The 16,864-nt window shown below is 43.6% G+C and overlaps 1 protein-coding gene across 2 annotated transcripts in view; it reads left to right on the top strand.

Moving 5' to 3' along the window:
* The window catches only part of bcor (BCL6 corepressor), a 41,624-nt gene extending 26,251 nt beyond the window's left edge, over window positions 1-15,373 (top strand). For both annotated transcript variants that reach the window (XM_079890044.1, XM_079890043.1), the window contains 5 exons: window positions 7,204-7,370; window positions 8,174-8,319; window positions 10,973-11,050; window positions 11,941-12,091; window positions 14,012-15,373. In XM_079890044.1, the coding sequence (XP_079746170.1) occupies window positions 7,204-7,370; window positions 8,174-8,319; window positions 10,973-11,050; window positions 11,941-12,091; window positions 14,012-14,306 (837 nt within the window). In that variant the 3' untranslated portion in view covers window positions 14,307-15,373. The remainder of the gene's footprint in view (window positions 1-7,203; window positions 7,371-8,173; window positions 8,320-10,972; window positions 11,051-11,940; window positions 12,092-14,011) is intronic.
* The last annotated feature ends 1,491 nt before the right edge of the window (window positions 15,374-16,864 follow it).

Genomic DNA, 16,864 nt, shown 5'->3' with positions numbered 1-16,864 from the left:
GGCAGTGCGTCTGAAAGGACTGGCACGGAGAACAGGAAATGAGCGATTACTGCTGCGAGCGCATGATTTCTCTCCTTCCCCAGCCCTCCCCCCTTCCTCTCACGCTCCGCAGTGGTGCCTTGAATTCCACTGAAAGGGAAAGTTTCTTATTGCATTTTACGGAGCATTTTCATCACCGAGACAGTGGTGCTATTCCAGATAGAACACGCTTGTGTGGCGTCGGAATCATCAAGCTAGTTTTACGCTTGGTCTTTTTCCTGTTTTTCCCATTTGCTGCTTTCATCTTTTCTCTCGTTCTGCCTATAACACGCATCCACATGTGTCTGTGGTTTGTTTTCTCACAACTAGGGATGCCACGTTCCGTTGTGTTCCATTCCTTCCATTTTTTTTCCGTGCTTGAAGTGGCCGCGCACTGACACACACATCCTCACACGCACACATACGTTTGCAGTTCCCCTCCCCCTACATCTCTTGTTTGCGTTTCTTCACCTCCCTTTAGCTCTCACGCCAAGAGTTTTACTGCAACACACACACTCTTTCATTACACTCCGCCAGTGCTGACGTCTCGCTTGCGTTACGATGCTGCTTATTTACACTTGTGTTTGGTTGTTGCCTCCCTCTTTTATGACTCAGACAAAACTGGCCTTTGTGTGCTGATTGAAACCTATCGTTATGTGTGTGTGTGTGTGTGTGTATGTGTGAAAGAGCCCTATCAATCTCTCTCTCGCTCTCGCCCTCTCTCTCTCTCTCTCTCTCTCTCTCTCTGTCTGATTCTGCTGCGGTTGCTAGACTCTGTCGGTAATTCTGCTCTCAGGCAGAATGGCTCTTTGCCATTAAGGTCCAATCAGCGATCTGACAAGTGCTCTCCGTAATCTCCACGTTAATTAATCATTCGGCTGGAGGTGCTAAACACGCGCTGTTTTAAGCCATTAGCCGCCCGTTCCACACACCTCCCGATCTCTCGTCGTCGCCCAAACCAACGCCCGCCATTAGCGGCCCACGGAAAGAGAGGGAGGTTTTTCTGCAATTCTGACCACAAAAAAGGTTGTTGGTTCTCACAGAAAAGGAAGATTTGGCATTTTGTATTTTGTTGTTGATTTTAAAGACTAATTTTAGATTTTTTTTCTTTGACTATTGCTAGTAGCTAATAGCTAAACTGTTAACGAATAGCTAAACCAGTGGTTCTCAACTCCAGTCCTCGGGACCCGCTGCTCTGCACATTTTGTATGTCTCCCTTATTTAACACACCTGAATCAGATCATCAGCTCGTTAAGAGAGACTCCATGAACTGAACTGAGTGTGTCAGATAAGAGAGACATACAAAATGTGCAGAGCAACGGGTCCCGAGGACTGGAGTTGAGAACCACTGAGCTAAACTGTTATTTTAGTGAAAAACCAAACCTGATATAGGCCCTATAAAAAGCGGAACTGTTGATGAATAGCTAAACGTTAATTAAATAGCTGTTCTTTATTAATATATAAACTAATTGTGGTCTAATGTCTATTGTTTACAAATAGCTCAAATGTATACGAATAGCTACACTGTTTTTGTATAGCTAAATTATTTTTCAGTAAAACTGTCTGTACATTCAATTTACACCACACACCATGAAATCAAAATATAATAATTTGTACATATTACAGTAGGCTATTTGTTAATGATTTGTTCGTGCACATCATTCTTTTTTAGTTAATTATTTAGTTAATGTGCACTCATAAGCTTTATTTAAAATAACTTACCCTCCCTCTTGCAAACATATCTCTTCTCTGATGACGTGTTTACCGGCGCGAGGGCGGAAAAAACTGTCAATCATGACATCACAGCAATAGCAAGTGCCGCCCTATACATTTATTCTAGTCGGAAAAGCTATCGCAGCTTCCATTTCATGCCGACTAACATTTTATTACGAACAGCTAAACTGTTTCATATGATTAGTTAAACTGTTCTTTGTTACTAGTTAAACTAACGTTGAACTAATATCTAAACATTTTTTTTCACTAATAGCTACACTGTATACGAATAGCTCAACTATTTTAAAAACATCCATTTTTAGATTTTTTTTAACCAGCAAAACATTGGTAAAAAAAAACAACAAAAAAACAACCCCCCCCCCCCCCCCCCCCCAGATTGCAGAGAGCTACAGTGTTCCGCTAGCGGTGGATTTTCTCGAACGCTTGTCGACAGTGTGGGTTCTCGTTACCGCTGAGTCTCAGGGCTTTGTGATTTTCCCCGCTGGCGCTCGGGGTCTAATTCTGCTCTAATGGCTTTATAAATGCGCCTGGTGACATCGGTTAAAGGCGGCTGTTCTCGCGGGGCTGTGCGTGCGCCACAGATACGGTGGGGGAGCGCCAGAGCGCGCAGCGGAGGGCACTCGGCGCCGATCCGTGAGGCGTGTGTGTGTGTCAGAGGAAGCGAGATAAAATGTAATCTTTCCCACCCCGTATTCCTCATATTCCCCCCCTCCTCCCCTCCTCCCCTCCTCCTCTCTCTCTCTCTCTCTTCCCCCCTCCCCCCTCACGTTCGCCTATAGCAGGTGGGGACAGACCTTCCGTCCGCGTGTGTGTTTTTTCTGTCAGTCGACAGCGGCTTGTTTTTCTAGTCCTCGTTCGTTCCGTTCCCCCTCCTGCTCTCCTGCCTCATACAGGAAGCCGCTCTCTCGCTGTGTGTGTGTGTGTCTGTGTTTGTGTGTGAGAGAGATAAGCCGCGAGCAGCGCACTGAGCTGCCAGCGCGCTCTGTTTGTGCGGTTGTGTGTGTGTGTGTTAAGCCACGAGCAGCTCCGCGGCGCTGCCAGAGCTCGGAAATATGACATGACTGCGCGGCCGAACCTTTCAACACAGACCGCGGCAGCTGCTCGTTTGTGTGTGTGTGTCTCAGAGCGCGAGAGAACGAGAGTTCACACACTTAAACGTGGCACTCCATCTTAGTCCCAGCGCAACAGCAGTAAACATGTGAAAGGCACGTAGTTTTGCGCGCGCTCTCGTTTCCATTTTCTCATGGGCACGCACCTTCAAAACAAACCATTCTTGGCTTGATGAAACTCCTGGGCGCTTTCAAGCGGTTTTCTGCGCGTGTGTGTGATTGAGTCATTTTGGCTTGCATCAACCAAGCGCGAGTGGAAAAACCTGCGTGTTTTCCACAGTTGATTGCGTGAGCGTGTCCGCTGGTCAGACTGTGTCCGTTCAAGCCCGCGTGCTAAGGTTATTTAGACGTCGACCGCAAAACACAGCCTGTGACCTGAAATAACCCTGTGGCATGCATTCACTGCCATTTAAAATAATCTAAAATGAAATTTAGATCAGATTAAGTTGGCATATTTTAGAATAAAAAAACGGAATGTTTTTCTGATTGAGTAATACGTATTATTTCATCACTAAAATTAGATTATTTAAAGGGACAGCTCACCTAAAAAACGAGTCCTTTCATCATTTATTTACTTATTTATTTAAATTTGAAGAAAAAATAAATAATTCCCCATACAATGAAAGTCAATGTTGTTTTAGACCCTTATTGACTGGAAAAAAATTGAAATGTACTTTTGTGTTCTACAGAAGTCAGTCATACTGGTTTGTAATGATATGAGGGTCAGCAAATGATGACACAATTTAAATTATTTTTGGGTAAACTATCCCTTTAAAAGTGTCAGTGTTCATGTGTGAAGAATGTTTGCAGTTTAGTAACCAGCAGAAAGTGTGTGTATTATTCATAGGGTCAGTGAGGCGTATGTGTGTGTCGCACCCTGTTTTGTCACTGTCTGCTAAGCCTGAGCAAATAGCAGGATACAGACCTTCAACTCAGAGCGACAGCAGTTATATCTTGCAGTCTCGGCCACAGACGCCTCCGGACCGCACAAAATCTGTCTGATGCATATTTCACACAAAACTGGAAAGCATTTTCTTGATTTGGCGAGTGCTAAACTGATTGGCTGACTTTATACAACTAAGGGCACACAGGGATTTTTCAAATCAGTCTCTCTGCTGGGTTTATAGTATCGCTTTTCTGGAAGAACTAATCACTGGATTTGACGAATTGTCTTTGAGAGTTGCGTGCCCTGTTATTGTGGTATAATCTATCTCAGGTAAACCCAACCTTAAACGGCATGTAAAAACAAACTGTGGTTTGCAATCTGCTGTTTAGTCAAAGGTCTGGCAGAGCAAGACGATATCGCATGTTCGCGCACGTACGCATTCACACTCGTCCGCACGTTCAGTACCGTCCTGGCCGGCTGTCAGGGAAATTCCTGATCCGTTAATGATGTACTTCTTCTGTGGAGGCCACCTCAACCCTTTTCCCTCTGTGATCACAACTCCCATTCCAGCCATGGGTCTCTCATTTAAAACCACGCTGAGGGAGTTTCGACGCTCCATCTCCCCCTCTGCATATCCTGCCCTTTCTTGTCGTCTTTTTTTTTTGTCTGTCTCTCTCCCTAGCCGCTCACTTTCCAATGCAACGTGACGCCTGCTCAGTCTGAAGGCTGTTTTTTCCTGAGTTGCGTGTAAAATTAGAACATTCGTCAGCACTGTGCGTAGCCAGAGGATCATTAAGAAGCCGCTACACATTAGACTCTGAAAAACAATTCACACAAAGCTGCCTCAATTCTATAACAGTTTATCAACTGTCTCAGAGTTTCAATCTCTTTATAAACTGTCTCCAACTTCTATCAGCTGTCTTACAATTCTGAGACTCTTTATGAACTGCTTGGGAATTTTAGAACACTTCATTAGCTGTTTTAGGATTCTGGAACTCTTTATAAACCCCCATTCTAGATGCATCGGAATTCAAGTTCTAGACCTTTCTGAACTTCCTCAGAATTCTACTACTCAACTGCCTCTGAACTCTAGGACTCTTTATCAGCTGTCTTAGACTTCTGTCACTCTTTATAAATATATTTCTGAATTCCAGAAATATTGAGAAACTGCTTGAGAATTTTAGAACTCTTAGTTAGCTGTCTTAGAAGAATTCAGAATTTCTTTATAAATGCCCATTCTGGAAATGTTTCTCAATAAGAATTTGTCATATACTACATTGAATTCTAGGTCATTTTCAACTACATTTAGACTTTTAGAATTTTATTATAAACCGCTTTAGAGTCCCAGAACTAACTACTTGAGAATTCTAAAACTCATCTGCCTGCAAATTCTAGAACACATTATCAGTTGTCTTAGAGTTCTGGAAATCTCTGTAAATTGCGTTATCTCTGAAGTTTTTATGAGCAGAGTTTCTCTTGAAATTCTAGACTTGAGTTTGAACTTGAATGACTGGTTTTAAGAGCGGGGGGCGGCCAGGATCAGAATTTGACTAGAGCCTAGCAGTGACCCAGACTGGTTTCAGTTCAGGTCTGCCTTGTAAAGCTTCCCCTTCTCTTTCCTGTCTGAGCGTCTCTCTTTCTCCCAAAGCGAGCTGTAGTTCTTGCTCTTTTATTTTTTTTATGATGTGGGTTGGGTTGACTAGGCTTTGAGGTTGTGGTGAAATGGTTGCACTTTGGGTTCAGTCTTGAGCTGTCCTGGCGTCTTGTTTTGTGGGATTGCTGTTGTGAAGGGGTTAAGTGTCTTGAGTGATGCATTGATTGCAGTTGTTAGCTGGGAGTCGTTTTAGCAGGGGACAGCGGGGGAGGAAACGCCACAGCAAAGAGCAGTTCTCACGACAAATCTTTTTCTTGCTAGGCTGTGTGTAACACAGCTTTATTGTCTGTTTAATGTAACACTCAGCTCTCCTGCCTGCAAACACTGAGGAACTCCCTGAGGCGGGAGAGAGAGAAAGACTTCGCTGGAAAGGGAATGAGGCGATGGAAACATAAACGGAAATAGAGAAATTCTCTCTTGAACCGCGGCTCGCTTTCAGAAATTGAGCGTGGTTGGTGTGTGTGTGTGTGTTTTACCTTCCATGTGTTTTGGTCCCCCTCTCCAGGCTGATGGAAGCGAACATCCGCGCTGGAGCGAGAGCTTCCCGTTTGGGCTCGTTAACGGCTCGGCGCCCCTGCTAACGGCTTGGCCTTTTTTTCAGTCATGCCGGCGGCATGCCGTATCCTGGATACGGAGCCGGCGGGAAGCGCGAGGCAGAGCTGCTGGCAGCAGCGTGGGGCAGGTCGTACCACTGTGCGACTCTGTCGAGGGAGGGGTTGAATGCGCTCTCTGAGAAGCTGCCAGAGTTGAAGTGCGAGCGCTACGCCTCCTGAATCCTAATGCCCTCATTCGTCTGAGCGCCGAGCGGACACCGGCCCTCCCCTCTCCAGCCCATCTGTGTGTGTGTGTGTGTGTGTGTGTGTGTGTGTGTGTGTGTGTGTGTGTGTGTGTGTGTGTGTGTGTGCGCGCTTGTTTTTGTTGCCACCATGCATGAGGCTCGCGGTGATGGATGAGGGAGTTCCTTTAAATCCGAGCTTGCGGAAGAACTCTCCAATTAATTCCATGAGGGCTCTCTGTTATTCTGCCTTCTTCCAGACAATGTTTTTAATCAGTGTATATGCCAATGGCGGGAAGCACAAATGTGACAATCATATTGATATCAGCTGTAATGCCAAAATAAATTGCGTAAATCTCTGTAAAGCTATGGTAGCCTGTTACTACTTTTAGCAACCAATTGGATCCCAAATCATACAATTCTAGGTTCTTTTGAAGCCTAGAAGACCCTAACAACCACATAGTAACATGCTAATGACTGCTCAGGAACTGCATGGCAACATTCGAAACAAAACTCAAAACACCTTAGCAACTGCATATCAACACCCTTAGCATGTTGTTGGGTTCTTTTGGCTTGGGTTGGTGTACAGAGGCTTCTCCGGTGGGACCCCGTGAGTCCCAGACATTTTTAGGCACCAAAATATCTTAGAGGTGTGAAAATATTGTTGCCAACACAAACATCCCAGCAGACGGTTTTGCACGGGCAAGCACCGCTCACATTTCCCCCCACCTTTCAAGTCGCTCCTACACTGCTGCTGCTTGTAGACTCTCACACACACACACACACACACATAGTGCCGTCTCAGGCGTCTCGTATAGAAAGTGAACAGCAGGCTTGGGGCAGGATTCGCCTGTAAAACCCCTGATACCTCACACATCAATAATCAGCTCTGGGCAAGAACTGTCTGTCTGCTCTCGGCCTGTTTCTCTCTCTTTCTCTGCGCTCTTTAATGGTGTTTAATGAATTTCAATCCTCGCTGCACCATAGTAACCACTCGTCCTCTGTCTCTCTCTCTCTCTCGCTGTAGGAGGTGGTTTTGTACTGTCTAGAGAATAAAGTGTGTGACGTGAATCATCGGGATAATGCGGGTTACTGCGCGCTCCACGAGGCCTGTTCCCGTGGCTGGCTCTCCATCGTACAGCACTTACTGGAGCACGGGGCCGACATCAACTGCAGCGCACAGGACGGCACCAGGTAAACGCATGCATGATGTCACCTAAATAAATGAGCCGAAACAATGCAGGACTGGTTTCCATGACTTCCTGAGCATGTGTGTGCCGCTGCGGCGCTGGTAATTACACATGCGCACATGTGCTGACGCGCGCACACTCAATGTCAGTAATTATATGTTTGGTAATAATGGCTTTACAACAACAGAAGAGGCCGAGAATCTTAGCTTGGATAATTACCGCAAGAAGAGCAGATTAGGCGTGTGAGATCCCTGTCTTCGCTATACACTTAAAAATCCAATTTCATTTAGCGTTCCGATTCCTGTTGGAAAGATGAATGACAGTGACAGGTTTTAATGACTGTTTTATTGGGCAATGCCAGCTGATAAAATTAAGGTAATTATGGAGTGTAAAAAAAAAAAAAAAAAAACTCTCAATCAAATCAATGATATATATTATTTTATTTATGTATTTATAATTAATTTTTCAGAATTTGAGGAATTTCTATAACACACACACACACACACACACACACACACACACTCACATATATGCATATGTCATTCATCTGGGGGAAAATAATATATATATATATATATATATATAATTTATTTATTTTATTTTTTTAGTCAAAATTACATTAGCTTTCTCCTAAGTTAAGGTAATTTTGTTGCATTGTAAAAGTTAGAGGTGTACTTTATAAAATAAGTTATGTCATAGTCTACTTTTCATGATCCAATGAAATTCCCAAGGATAAATTAAGATTAACTGCATTATAAATGTTGTTGTTTGTTTGTGAAGTAAATGATCTGGTCTCTCTTCCAACAGGCCTCTCCATGATGCTGTGGAAAACGATCATCTAGACGTGGTCCGACTGTTGCTGTCGTATGGTGCCGATCCGACTTTAGCCACCTACTCGGGCCGCGGTTTGCTAAAGATGACCCACAGCGACATAATGGAGTGTTTTTTGTCTGGTAAGAGAGCGTTGTTCCCCTCTTCCACCTCTATTCCCAGAATTTCCCTCTTGTAGGAGCGGAGGGTTCAGCTCCGCTTGGCTATCTGGTTACTAAGCAACAGCTGGAGCGGAGGAGAAGCCTTTAGCTCCTGCAAATCAGCTTTCCCTGAAAGGAGATTATGTGTGTGTGTGTGTGTGTGTTTGTCTGTGTGCGTGTCTTTATTCGGTCTTGTGTGGCGTGTCTTTTGAAGGGTGTACGGGGCTTGTCTCGCGCAACAATATTTGGAACCATAATCTGGGCCTAATCTGGATCCATACAGCCATCTAAGATTAAAATGGAGTATCATTTTTATGGTTTTAGAACAAAAAAGCTTTTGACATCATTTTGACCCCTTGATTTTAACTGGCTTGACGTGGTGTTTTCCCCACTGGTGGTTGCTGGAAGTTTAAGAGCTTTCTAAATCCAATCAAAGTACATTCTTCGTTTTAAGAAAACACCTGGAAGCCTGATGGGAGACTTCATTTGTGTATCTGCGACTTTTGGGGGAAAGTGCGGTATGTGAATGGCTTTAAAGATTTTAAAAAATGAACGTTTTAGAAAACTTGATCTTGCATAAATTATATTTAAAGCTAAAATGTGTCATTTCTGCACTACTAGCAGAGCCAAACAGAAATGAAACTTGTTTTCATTATAGCAAACACTCCTGCCATTGGTCGGACAAATCCCGCCCCCTAACTTGCCATTGGTTGGAACATTGTTCCTATGTCAAGCCACTTGGACAATCAAAGAAATTTCTGTTTGGTTTCACTAATGGCGTAGAAATTCCATATTAAATGCTTCGAAGGCTAAACATGTTACTTTAAATTTTAAAGTTGAGAATAACTATTCTTTTAAGAGTTGTTTATACCAGCAGATTTTATTGTTAGTGGAGCGTTGACCTTGTCATTGCGCTTTCCGTTGCCCGTTGTGCACGGAGGTAAAATTTTAATGCTCAAGGTTAGACGTTCACATGGAAAGAGACAAGCTGTGCTCCGGGTGCATGTGAAGATGGCATCGCAGGAGACGTGGCATTTAGCGAGACGGCCTTTCCTGTGTTTGTGTTAACACTGACCCCTCTCGTCTGAGCACAGCTGCACCGTGACGGTCTCTCTCTCTTTCAGTGACAGTGGTCGGGTTTTTGAGGCATGGCTTGATTAATGGTCTGAAAGTTTCTAGCTGAACTAGAGGGCATTGCGAAGCAATTTGTACACAGCCGCCATTTGTTCTTGACGGCAGTCGCAAGTTCACCTCCAAAGCCGTCTTAATACGTACGAGTCTGTGTGTGTGGATTAGCTTCAGGGCTGCCAGTTAAAGGGCAGCTCAGTCACATGGCGGAGGTTCACACTGACTGGCTGCGTGTGTGTTTGATTATGCATGAGTTCGTGAGGCAGGAAAGAGCTCGGCCTGGAAGCGCAGGGCAGAATATTGCGTGTGTGTGTGTGTGTGTGTGTAAATCAGCAGGCTTGTCCCGTTCTGCTGTCTGCAGCACTGATTTAAAGACCCTCCCCAAATTTGTTTTGCCTCTGTGGGAGCCTTGTAATCAACCGCTCTTTCTCGCTCTTTCTCTGGGTAGAATTGTTAATGGCTGCGCTGGCGAACGCTGGCTGTGCTCAGCCGTGCCAAGTGGAATCTGACATTTTGCAAGCGTTATGTGGTTGCACGCTCAAAGTCTCTGCATTCTATAGGAGAAAATTGTCATATAGTTACTTGGTCAATGCAGTCTGTTTAGCATTTGCACGGTATTATCAGTCATCATATCGTATCTGCCGAATAGTAGTACTTTTATCTATGGGTATTCGTTTAGTTGTTTGGTAATTGTAGTTTATCTAATGATATTTGATTTAGTTTATTTAATTATTTATTTAAATATCAGCATTTTTAATTATCTGCATTTCTTTTCTTCGTTTTACAATATTTAAACAATATTTATCGTTCGTCAATTGTATTTTTTTAATTCCTTTTAATCACATCAATTTTTATTTATTTGTTTTCATTTCATATCTTATTTGTTGGCTCGTGTTTAGCACGAATTGTAGATCTGAAGCAGTATCACATAAAGCCGCCTCTGAGTACTAAATTGAGTTATTTTTCTTTGCTTATTGCGCTTAAACAGTCAAATACCCTCAAAATAATGCCAAAATGGATTCAAGTAAACGCAGTCAGTTATATTATAAGTGAAGGTAAGCGGTTGAGAAAGAAAACACATGTGTAACAGTATAATGGATCCGTGTGTCAGGTTTTAAAGTGACAGCAGCCTAATACCTGCTGCCAAATATTATGGCCAATATCATATTAAAATTATCTGTATGGCAGTTTTTCCCTATGGTATCAATGTCAAAATTGTGGCCAGTGAAAACGCTGAGTGGCGAGTAACTTTGGTAACCACTAGACACAGTGGCTGGTGAGCAAGTTAATGTCAAGCCCTGGCATCCGCTTATGCTAATATTAGCTTGAATTTTAGATCGCTAATATTCTAAATCTATACTACTTGGCATATCTGAAACCATAATGGTTTTTGTCTATTATGTGGTGGGGAAAAAATCAGCTGTCAGTATCTGCCAAGATTTCTGTATTAGCTGCTTCCTGTTTACATCGCTAATGGTCTCATCTCGCTCTCTCTTTCTCACACTAGATTACTTTGCCGACCTGCAGGGCAGAGTGGACGATGACCCCGGTGTGTACTGGGAGTTTTACGGCAGCGCAGTGTGCGGTGAGTACCACTTTCACACTCGAACACACACATTCGCACACTCCCACACTAACAGATGCAAGAAACAATGGAAAAAAGAAAAGGATCATGCAGACAGATAGACAGATAGACAGACAGAGACGGGTAAACACCTGAAGGTAAATCTCTGTGTGAATCATCAATGTTTGTAGACAGTCATTGATCTAAAATTGAAAAAACAGCAGCCATGTGTGCTTCTCCCTCTCTGATGTTCGCTTGAAAGAATTTATATAAAAATCCCCATGCGCTGGGTGGTGGGGTCGGCACCATGGGGGCAAAAATAGATGGCAGCATTTTTTTATTGCTCTTTTTTTAAATGAATTCTAGCTGCGTAGCGAGAGTTCCCCTGGCTGCCATATATCAGCAGATCGCTCTGTGTGTGTGTGTGTGTGTGTGTGTGTGTGTGTGTGTGTGTGAGCGGGCCCATCTCCAGCTGGCCGAAAACAAACCCACTGCTACTGCACATTTTCCCTTGGATTCCTGGAATAACAAAGCCGGGAGAGAAGGGGAGGTGTGGAAGGGAGCTGCGTGGCTATTTTTGGGAGCTCCGCGCTGCTTGGAAAAACCCAAAGCGTAACAGAAAGAGGTAGAGGCGCCTGTTTCGCTCCGAGGCGTACGCTGTGCCACTAGCACGCACAAATGAGTGAAGTGGCTTCACACACGGCTCTTCCCGCAGTGCTGCTTAATGGAAGAGAGTGCAAATAGGAGAGCGTGTTCAGAGAGCGACGCCACAAAAGCATGTCCCGGCGTGAATCCGAGAGGGAGGGCGGGAAGGGAATTTTGAAGGGATAATCATGGGAGTGTAATCCATTGGAAACACTCACAGAGTGTGTGTCGTTCCATAATTCACACCTTGTCTCTCTTACTTACAGAGGCTGCTGACGACTCGTCTGGTTACGATATCCTGGCCAACCCCCCTGGACCCGGGGAAGACGAGGACGAACAGAGAGAAGTTTTCGAATTTGAGTTCTCCGATCGACCGCTGTTGCCGTGCTACAACATCCAGGTGTCTCTCTCACAAGGGTAAGAGCCTTGAACTTCTGTCTTGACTGATATTTGTCCGTAACTACTTTTATTTAGCACAAAAACAGTTCCTTTAATGGTAGATAGTGGGAAAGTGTACATCATTGATCAGGTGAGAATCCTGAGAATGGCCAAATATTGGAAATGTGGAATTCTGTCATAGAGATTTTTATTCCAGGAATAGGTTGGGAAACATTGCATTAGATGATTATTGAATTTGCAAAGCCATCCCAGACAGCAACATAGTGTCGGCCCAGATCCGGGCCACATCTGAGCCTAATCTGGGCCGACACTGTTGCTGTCATGGGATTCTTGCAATTCATCAATAGAGATGTTTTGACAAAATCTGATCGTGACTAGACGATTATTGGTTGCGTAATAGTTGAATTAGCTTTGACCTAGATGACAGGTTTTTCCCTTAAAAGCGCACTACTGCCGGAGCGCGGAGACTGACAGCCAGTGACGGCATTAGTTTAGCGTTAGTGGAGACGTGAGGCCCGTCGCACTTAAACAGAGCGAGGACAGCAAAAGCACGCACGAGAGAGAGACAGTCTAGTGACACGCTGCTAAACAGACACAGCTAATTACCTCCCACACAGGCTCTCGCTCTGCCGTTACCGCGCTCCGCTCTCTCTCACCACCCCTCCCTTCCTCCCTCGCTCGCTCGCTCGCTCGTTCGCTGTCTCGCTCCCAGGCTCAGCTGCCGCGCTCACTGTTGTGTATAATCTTCAGTCTGCGCTTGTCTCTGGCCTTCCCCTCCCCCATTCTCATTCGCCCTCGTTCACTCGCTCTCGCTCTCTTTCGCTCGGTGCGGCTGGCTGATGCAGTATTAATGGCTTTCTGCTCTCCTCACATTTCCTCCCCCCTCTTGCTTGCCCTCTCTCCCTCTCTCTCTTTTCCCTCTCCCACTCCATTCAGCGTTCCGCGCTCCGCAAGAGCCACAGACCGCCTCAAGTGCCATCGATTGAGCGCTGCCTGTTACTGCTTTCCCCGCTGTGTATGTGTGTGCGCGTCTGACAGGCACGGTCTATGGTCTTTGTGTGTGTGTGTGTGTGTGTGTGTGTGTGTGTGTGTGTAGCCCATTGTGTTTCTGGGCGAGCGAAGGCCTTGAGAATCTTTGTGTAATTTTGTCTAATTATCTGAATGCGTGTCTGCGCAGGGGCGAGTGCTTGACAAGGTGTATGTGCGCGCACTTTTTTGTGTCTTCCGTTTGGTGTTTCTAACTTTGTGCGTGTGTTCTGACACATTCAGCCTTGGCGCTCACGTCGACACTGCAAGTTCGCGCCTACTTTGAACATTATGTAAAATCTTCTTTTTAAAATCTATGCTTTTGATAGTCTAAAATGCTAGCATGAAAACCTTGACACTGCAAGTTCGTACTTACTTTGTGCATCATTTAGGGTACGTTTAAAGGAAAGCGATATGCTTAAAACGGATACGTTTTTCCTTTGATTTTTCCGCGTACAGATGACACCATTGTCAAAACGATCCCCATTCACACGGATCCGCGAAAATGATAATGAAAATGACTCAATCTCTTCTTTTTAGGGGCTGTTTACACGACACCGTTTTCAACTAAAACCATAAAACTTTTTATGCGTTTTGTCTGTTCGTTTACACGACAACGGCGTATTGGGAGCCTAAAAACGTAACGTTATGAAAGCGGTCTCCATGTAAACAACGAAAAATGGAATCTCTGAAGATGATGACATCATGCACATGCCAATTACTTGTTCAATCTATAGTGTTTCATCGCCATCTAATGGCTTGACAGCAGAATACAGCGTTTTATTCGTTTTCGCTGATCCGTGTGAAATCCTTTCTCTGAAGTAGTACAAACTAGCCATTATTGTGTTTAGGGTTGCGCTTGCTCTTTTTTTTCCCAGCTAATTAATCTCCTTCTCTCATTCCTTTTCTCAGACCTAGAAACTGGTTGCTGCTTTCGGACGTCCTCAAGCGCCTAAAGATGTCTGCCAGAACGTTTCGCGCCACATTCACACACATCGAGGTAGTGACGATAGCCGAGGCAGAATTCTACAAGCAGGCGTCTCTGAGTCAGCTGTTCTCCTGTCCCGAAGAGCTCGAGGGATTCTTGCCAGACAGCAAGGAACTCTTGGATCTGGTGGAAATCAGCGCTGAACTGGTGGCGCTGCTGGGGTCATCGCTCGAATGCCTAGACGACCGCTGGGAGCCAGCATCCAGACTTCGCTCGTGAGCCTCTGCACATGCTCTCGACTCTCGGACAGACCCTTAGAGAGCCATGGAGAACTAGAAGTAGAGGAAAAGGATATTTGGATGCGGTTCTTGACATTTCAAGGAACTTCTGGACTGGTAGCCGGAGGCGAAATTCAGTCCCTGTGCAGCTGATCTTTCTGTTTGGCTACGAGAAGGTTTCGGAACTTCTCAACATCTCTTACGTCCGGCTCGCATACTAATTCTCCTGGTGACGATGCAAACCTGTACATAGTGTACATTCTGCAGAAACCGAAAGAGAACGGACCTGAGATTTGGACTACTATCTCTGGCTAACTCTGAGATATGAAGCCATTCTCGCAACGAGGGTCTCTTTCGTTTAAAAGAGATGTTTTCTAAATAGGAATATAAGTATATATACAGTCACTGTATTTTATTTGTGTGTATTATATATAGATATAAATAAATATATATAAATATAAATAAATATATATATATATATATATGCGCTGCCTTTTTTGTCTTGTTTAGTCAGGTCTTTATTTTATAATTGGAGTTACGATGTTGTAAATACCTAATCTGCTTGGATCGGGGTTTTAATCGTGATGTCAACGTTAGAGGATTTACAGAGGCTGGAAGCCCCTTCGGTTCGTCAAGAGTTCATTAGCGCACTTTGTCAGCGATTTTTCTTGACTGGAGTAGACGTTTTTATAGTGTTGACCAGTAACCAGTGTGGGATTTTTTTTGGTCTCCCGTGTTAAACTCTAATCTACAAAGCTGTTTCGTACCCTGTACGCAAGCTGTTGCTTTGACTAAGTCACTTATTTATGAGTAGAAATTAAGATATTTTAATGTGGCTTTTCTTTGTAAAATATTAAAGTAAATGTAAAATACTAATCGGATGCTTTAGTAGGCAGAGACATGCTTGAACTTGTAAATAATGGGTTGACTATTTCAGTAACTTGTTTCTGAAGTGTTGTTGTTTTTTTGTTTTTTTTTGGAGAAGTGATCGGACTTTGTAATTACATACGCTATCATTTGTATTTATATTTTACCAAAAAAAGTTCCTTTAAATAAATGGCAATAAAAGATTGTGTACATCTTGTGGTTTTCCTATTAATATGACTAAAATCGGGCCATATTTACTTTCTGGTCTTATTGTGCCTGATTTATTAGTGCACGTTATTTCAAAAATCATGTATAAAACTTTAGTTAATTTCGTTTTATTCTGAAAAAATGTCACATTACAGAAGTAAACATGGGTTGGGAATGCAGTTTCATGTTGTTGGACTGAATTATGCATGAGATTATAGGGCTGCTCCGATTAATTCATGCACAAACAGATTATTAAACCTCTATGTTTATCACTATAATCAGGGATTAGGGCCTACATTCCATAGCAACGTTTCTGCCATCAGATCAGCCCTTACAACTGGGAGAGAGACGGCCACATCCTGAGCTGCTGGACAAAACAGGAAATGAAGAGTCGCCGGAAATTAGAGGCCTCAGGCAGGAGTGAGGGAGGCTTTTGTTGGTCTGATGGCAATACAGACATTATGTGCTTGGTTAACGTTCCTTAATTTTAATGCACTTCTCACACTTTCTTTTCTTTTTCTTTTATCAACCCCTGTAAACTTGAATCTCCTGCTTGTTTTTAAAGGAATGGTTTACCAAAAGAAGAGGAGGCAAGCGAGGCTCAAACTAGTCAAATGACTAGGCTAAAACATAAGTAACCTACATGTATATTCACAAGCATTTTTATAGCGGCACAAAGTCTCCTCGCAGTAGCCTACTAAACTGACCAATCAAAATGGATATTCAAATTACTTCATTTGAACCCTAAGCCCTCGCCATCGTATGTCTATATCTTGCGAGCACCCTTCTGAAACCTAAAATGACACTCTACTACGGTCTGTGGACTTCCCGAACACGTGGAAGCGGCGGCCATTGCAAGTCAACAAGACCACTAGGACATTTGAAGTGTGCCATTTGGTACTTGGCTGAAGACGGTTACATGAAATTGGCCTTTTCCCGTAAAACCAAATCAAGCCAATCAGCTTGCAGTACCTACGTCATTGAGTATGCTTGTGGACAGCAGGTGAAGAAAAAAGAAGTGTGGACAATTATTGTTCGATGAATTCCAAATTAATGAAGCATCATCTTAGCTGAGGAAGGTAGATAGGTGGAATGGGGCTCTAAATGTATAAGTTTATATATCATGGTCATAGGACATGATGTGCGCAATTTGATCCATTGGTTTGAATTGAGTGTTGGTGGTGACCTGAGAGATTATTAAGATTATTCTAAAATGTCAGGGGTAACGTTACCATCCGCGGATATCATTATAATTATCGACGAATATTAGAAGAAAAAAAAATCATTGATGCTGGGTTGCTTATTAGATCAATATTCGTTCAGCCTCCTTGCTAGTCAATATGAATAATGCTGTCATTTACTCCCTTGTGTAGGCTAGCTCTCAAACCTAAATGCTGTTTCTTCTGTGGGCCACAAAATATTTTTTAAAGAATCTTGACAAATGTAATATGGTTATAAATCAACTTCATAAGACTGGTGACTATG

This window comes from Squalius cephalus, assembly GCF_949319135.1.
Source record: "Squalius cephalus genome assembly, chromosome: 13".
NCBI classification, from domain to species: domain Eukaryota; kingdom Metazoa; phylum Chordata; class Actinopteri; order Cypriniformes; family Leuciscidae; genus Squalius; species Squalius cephalus.
This window is presented reverse-complemented; position numbering and strand designations above follow the sequence as displayed.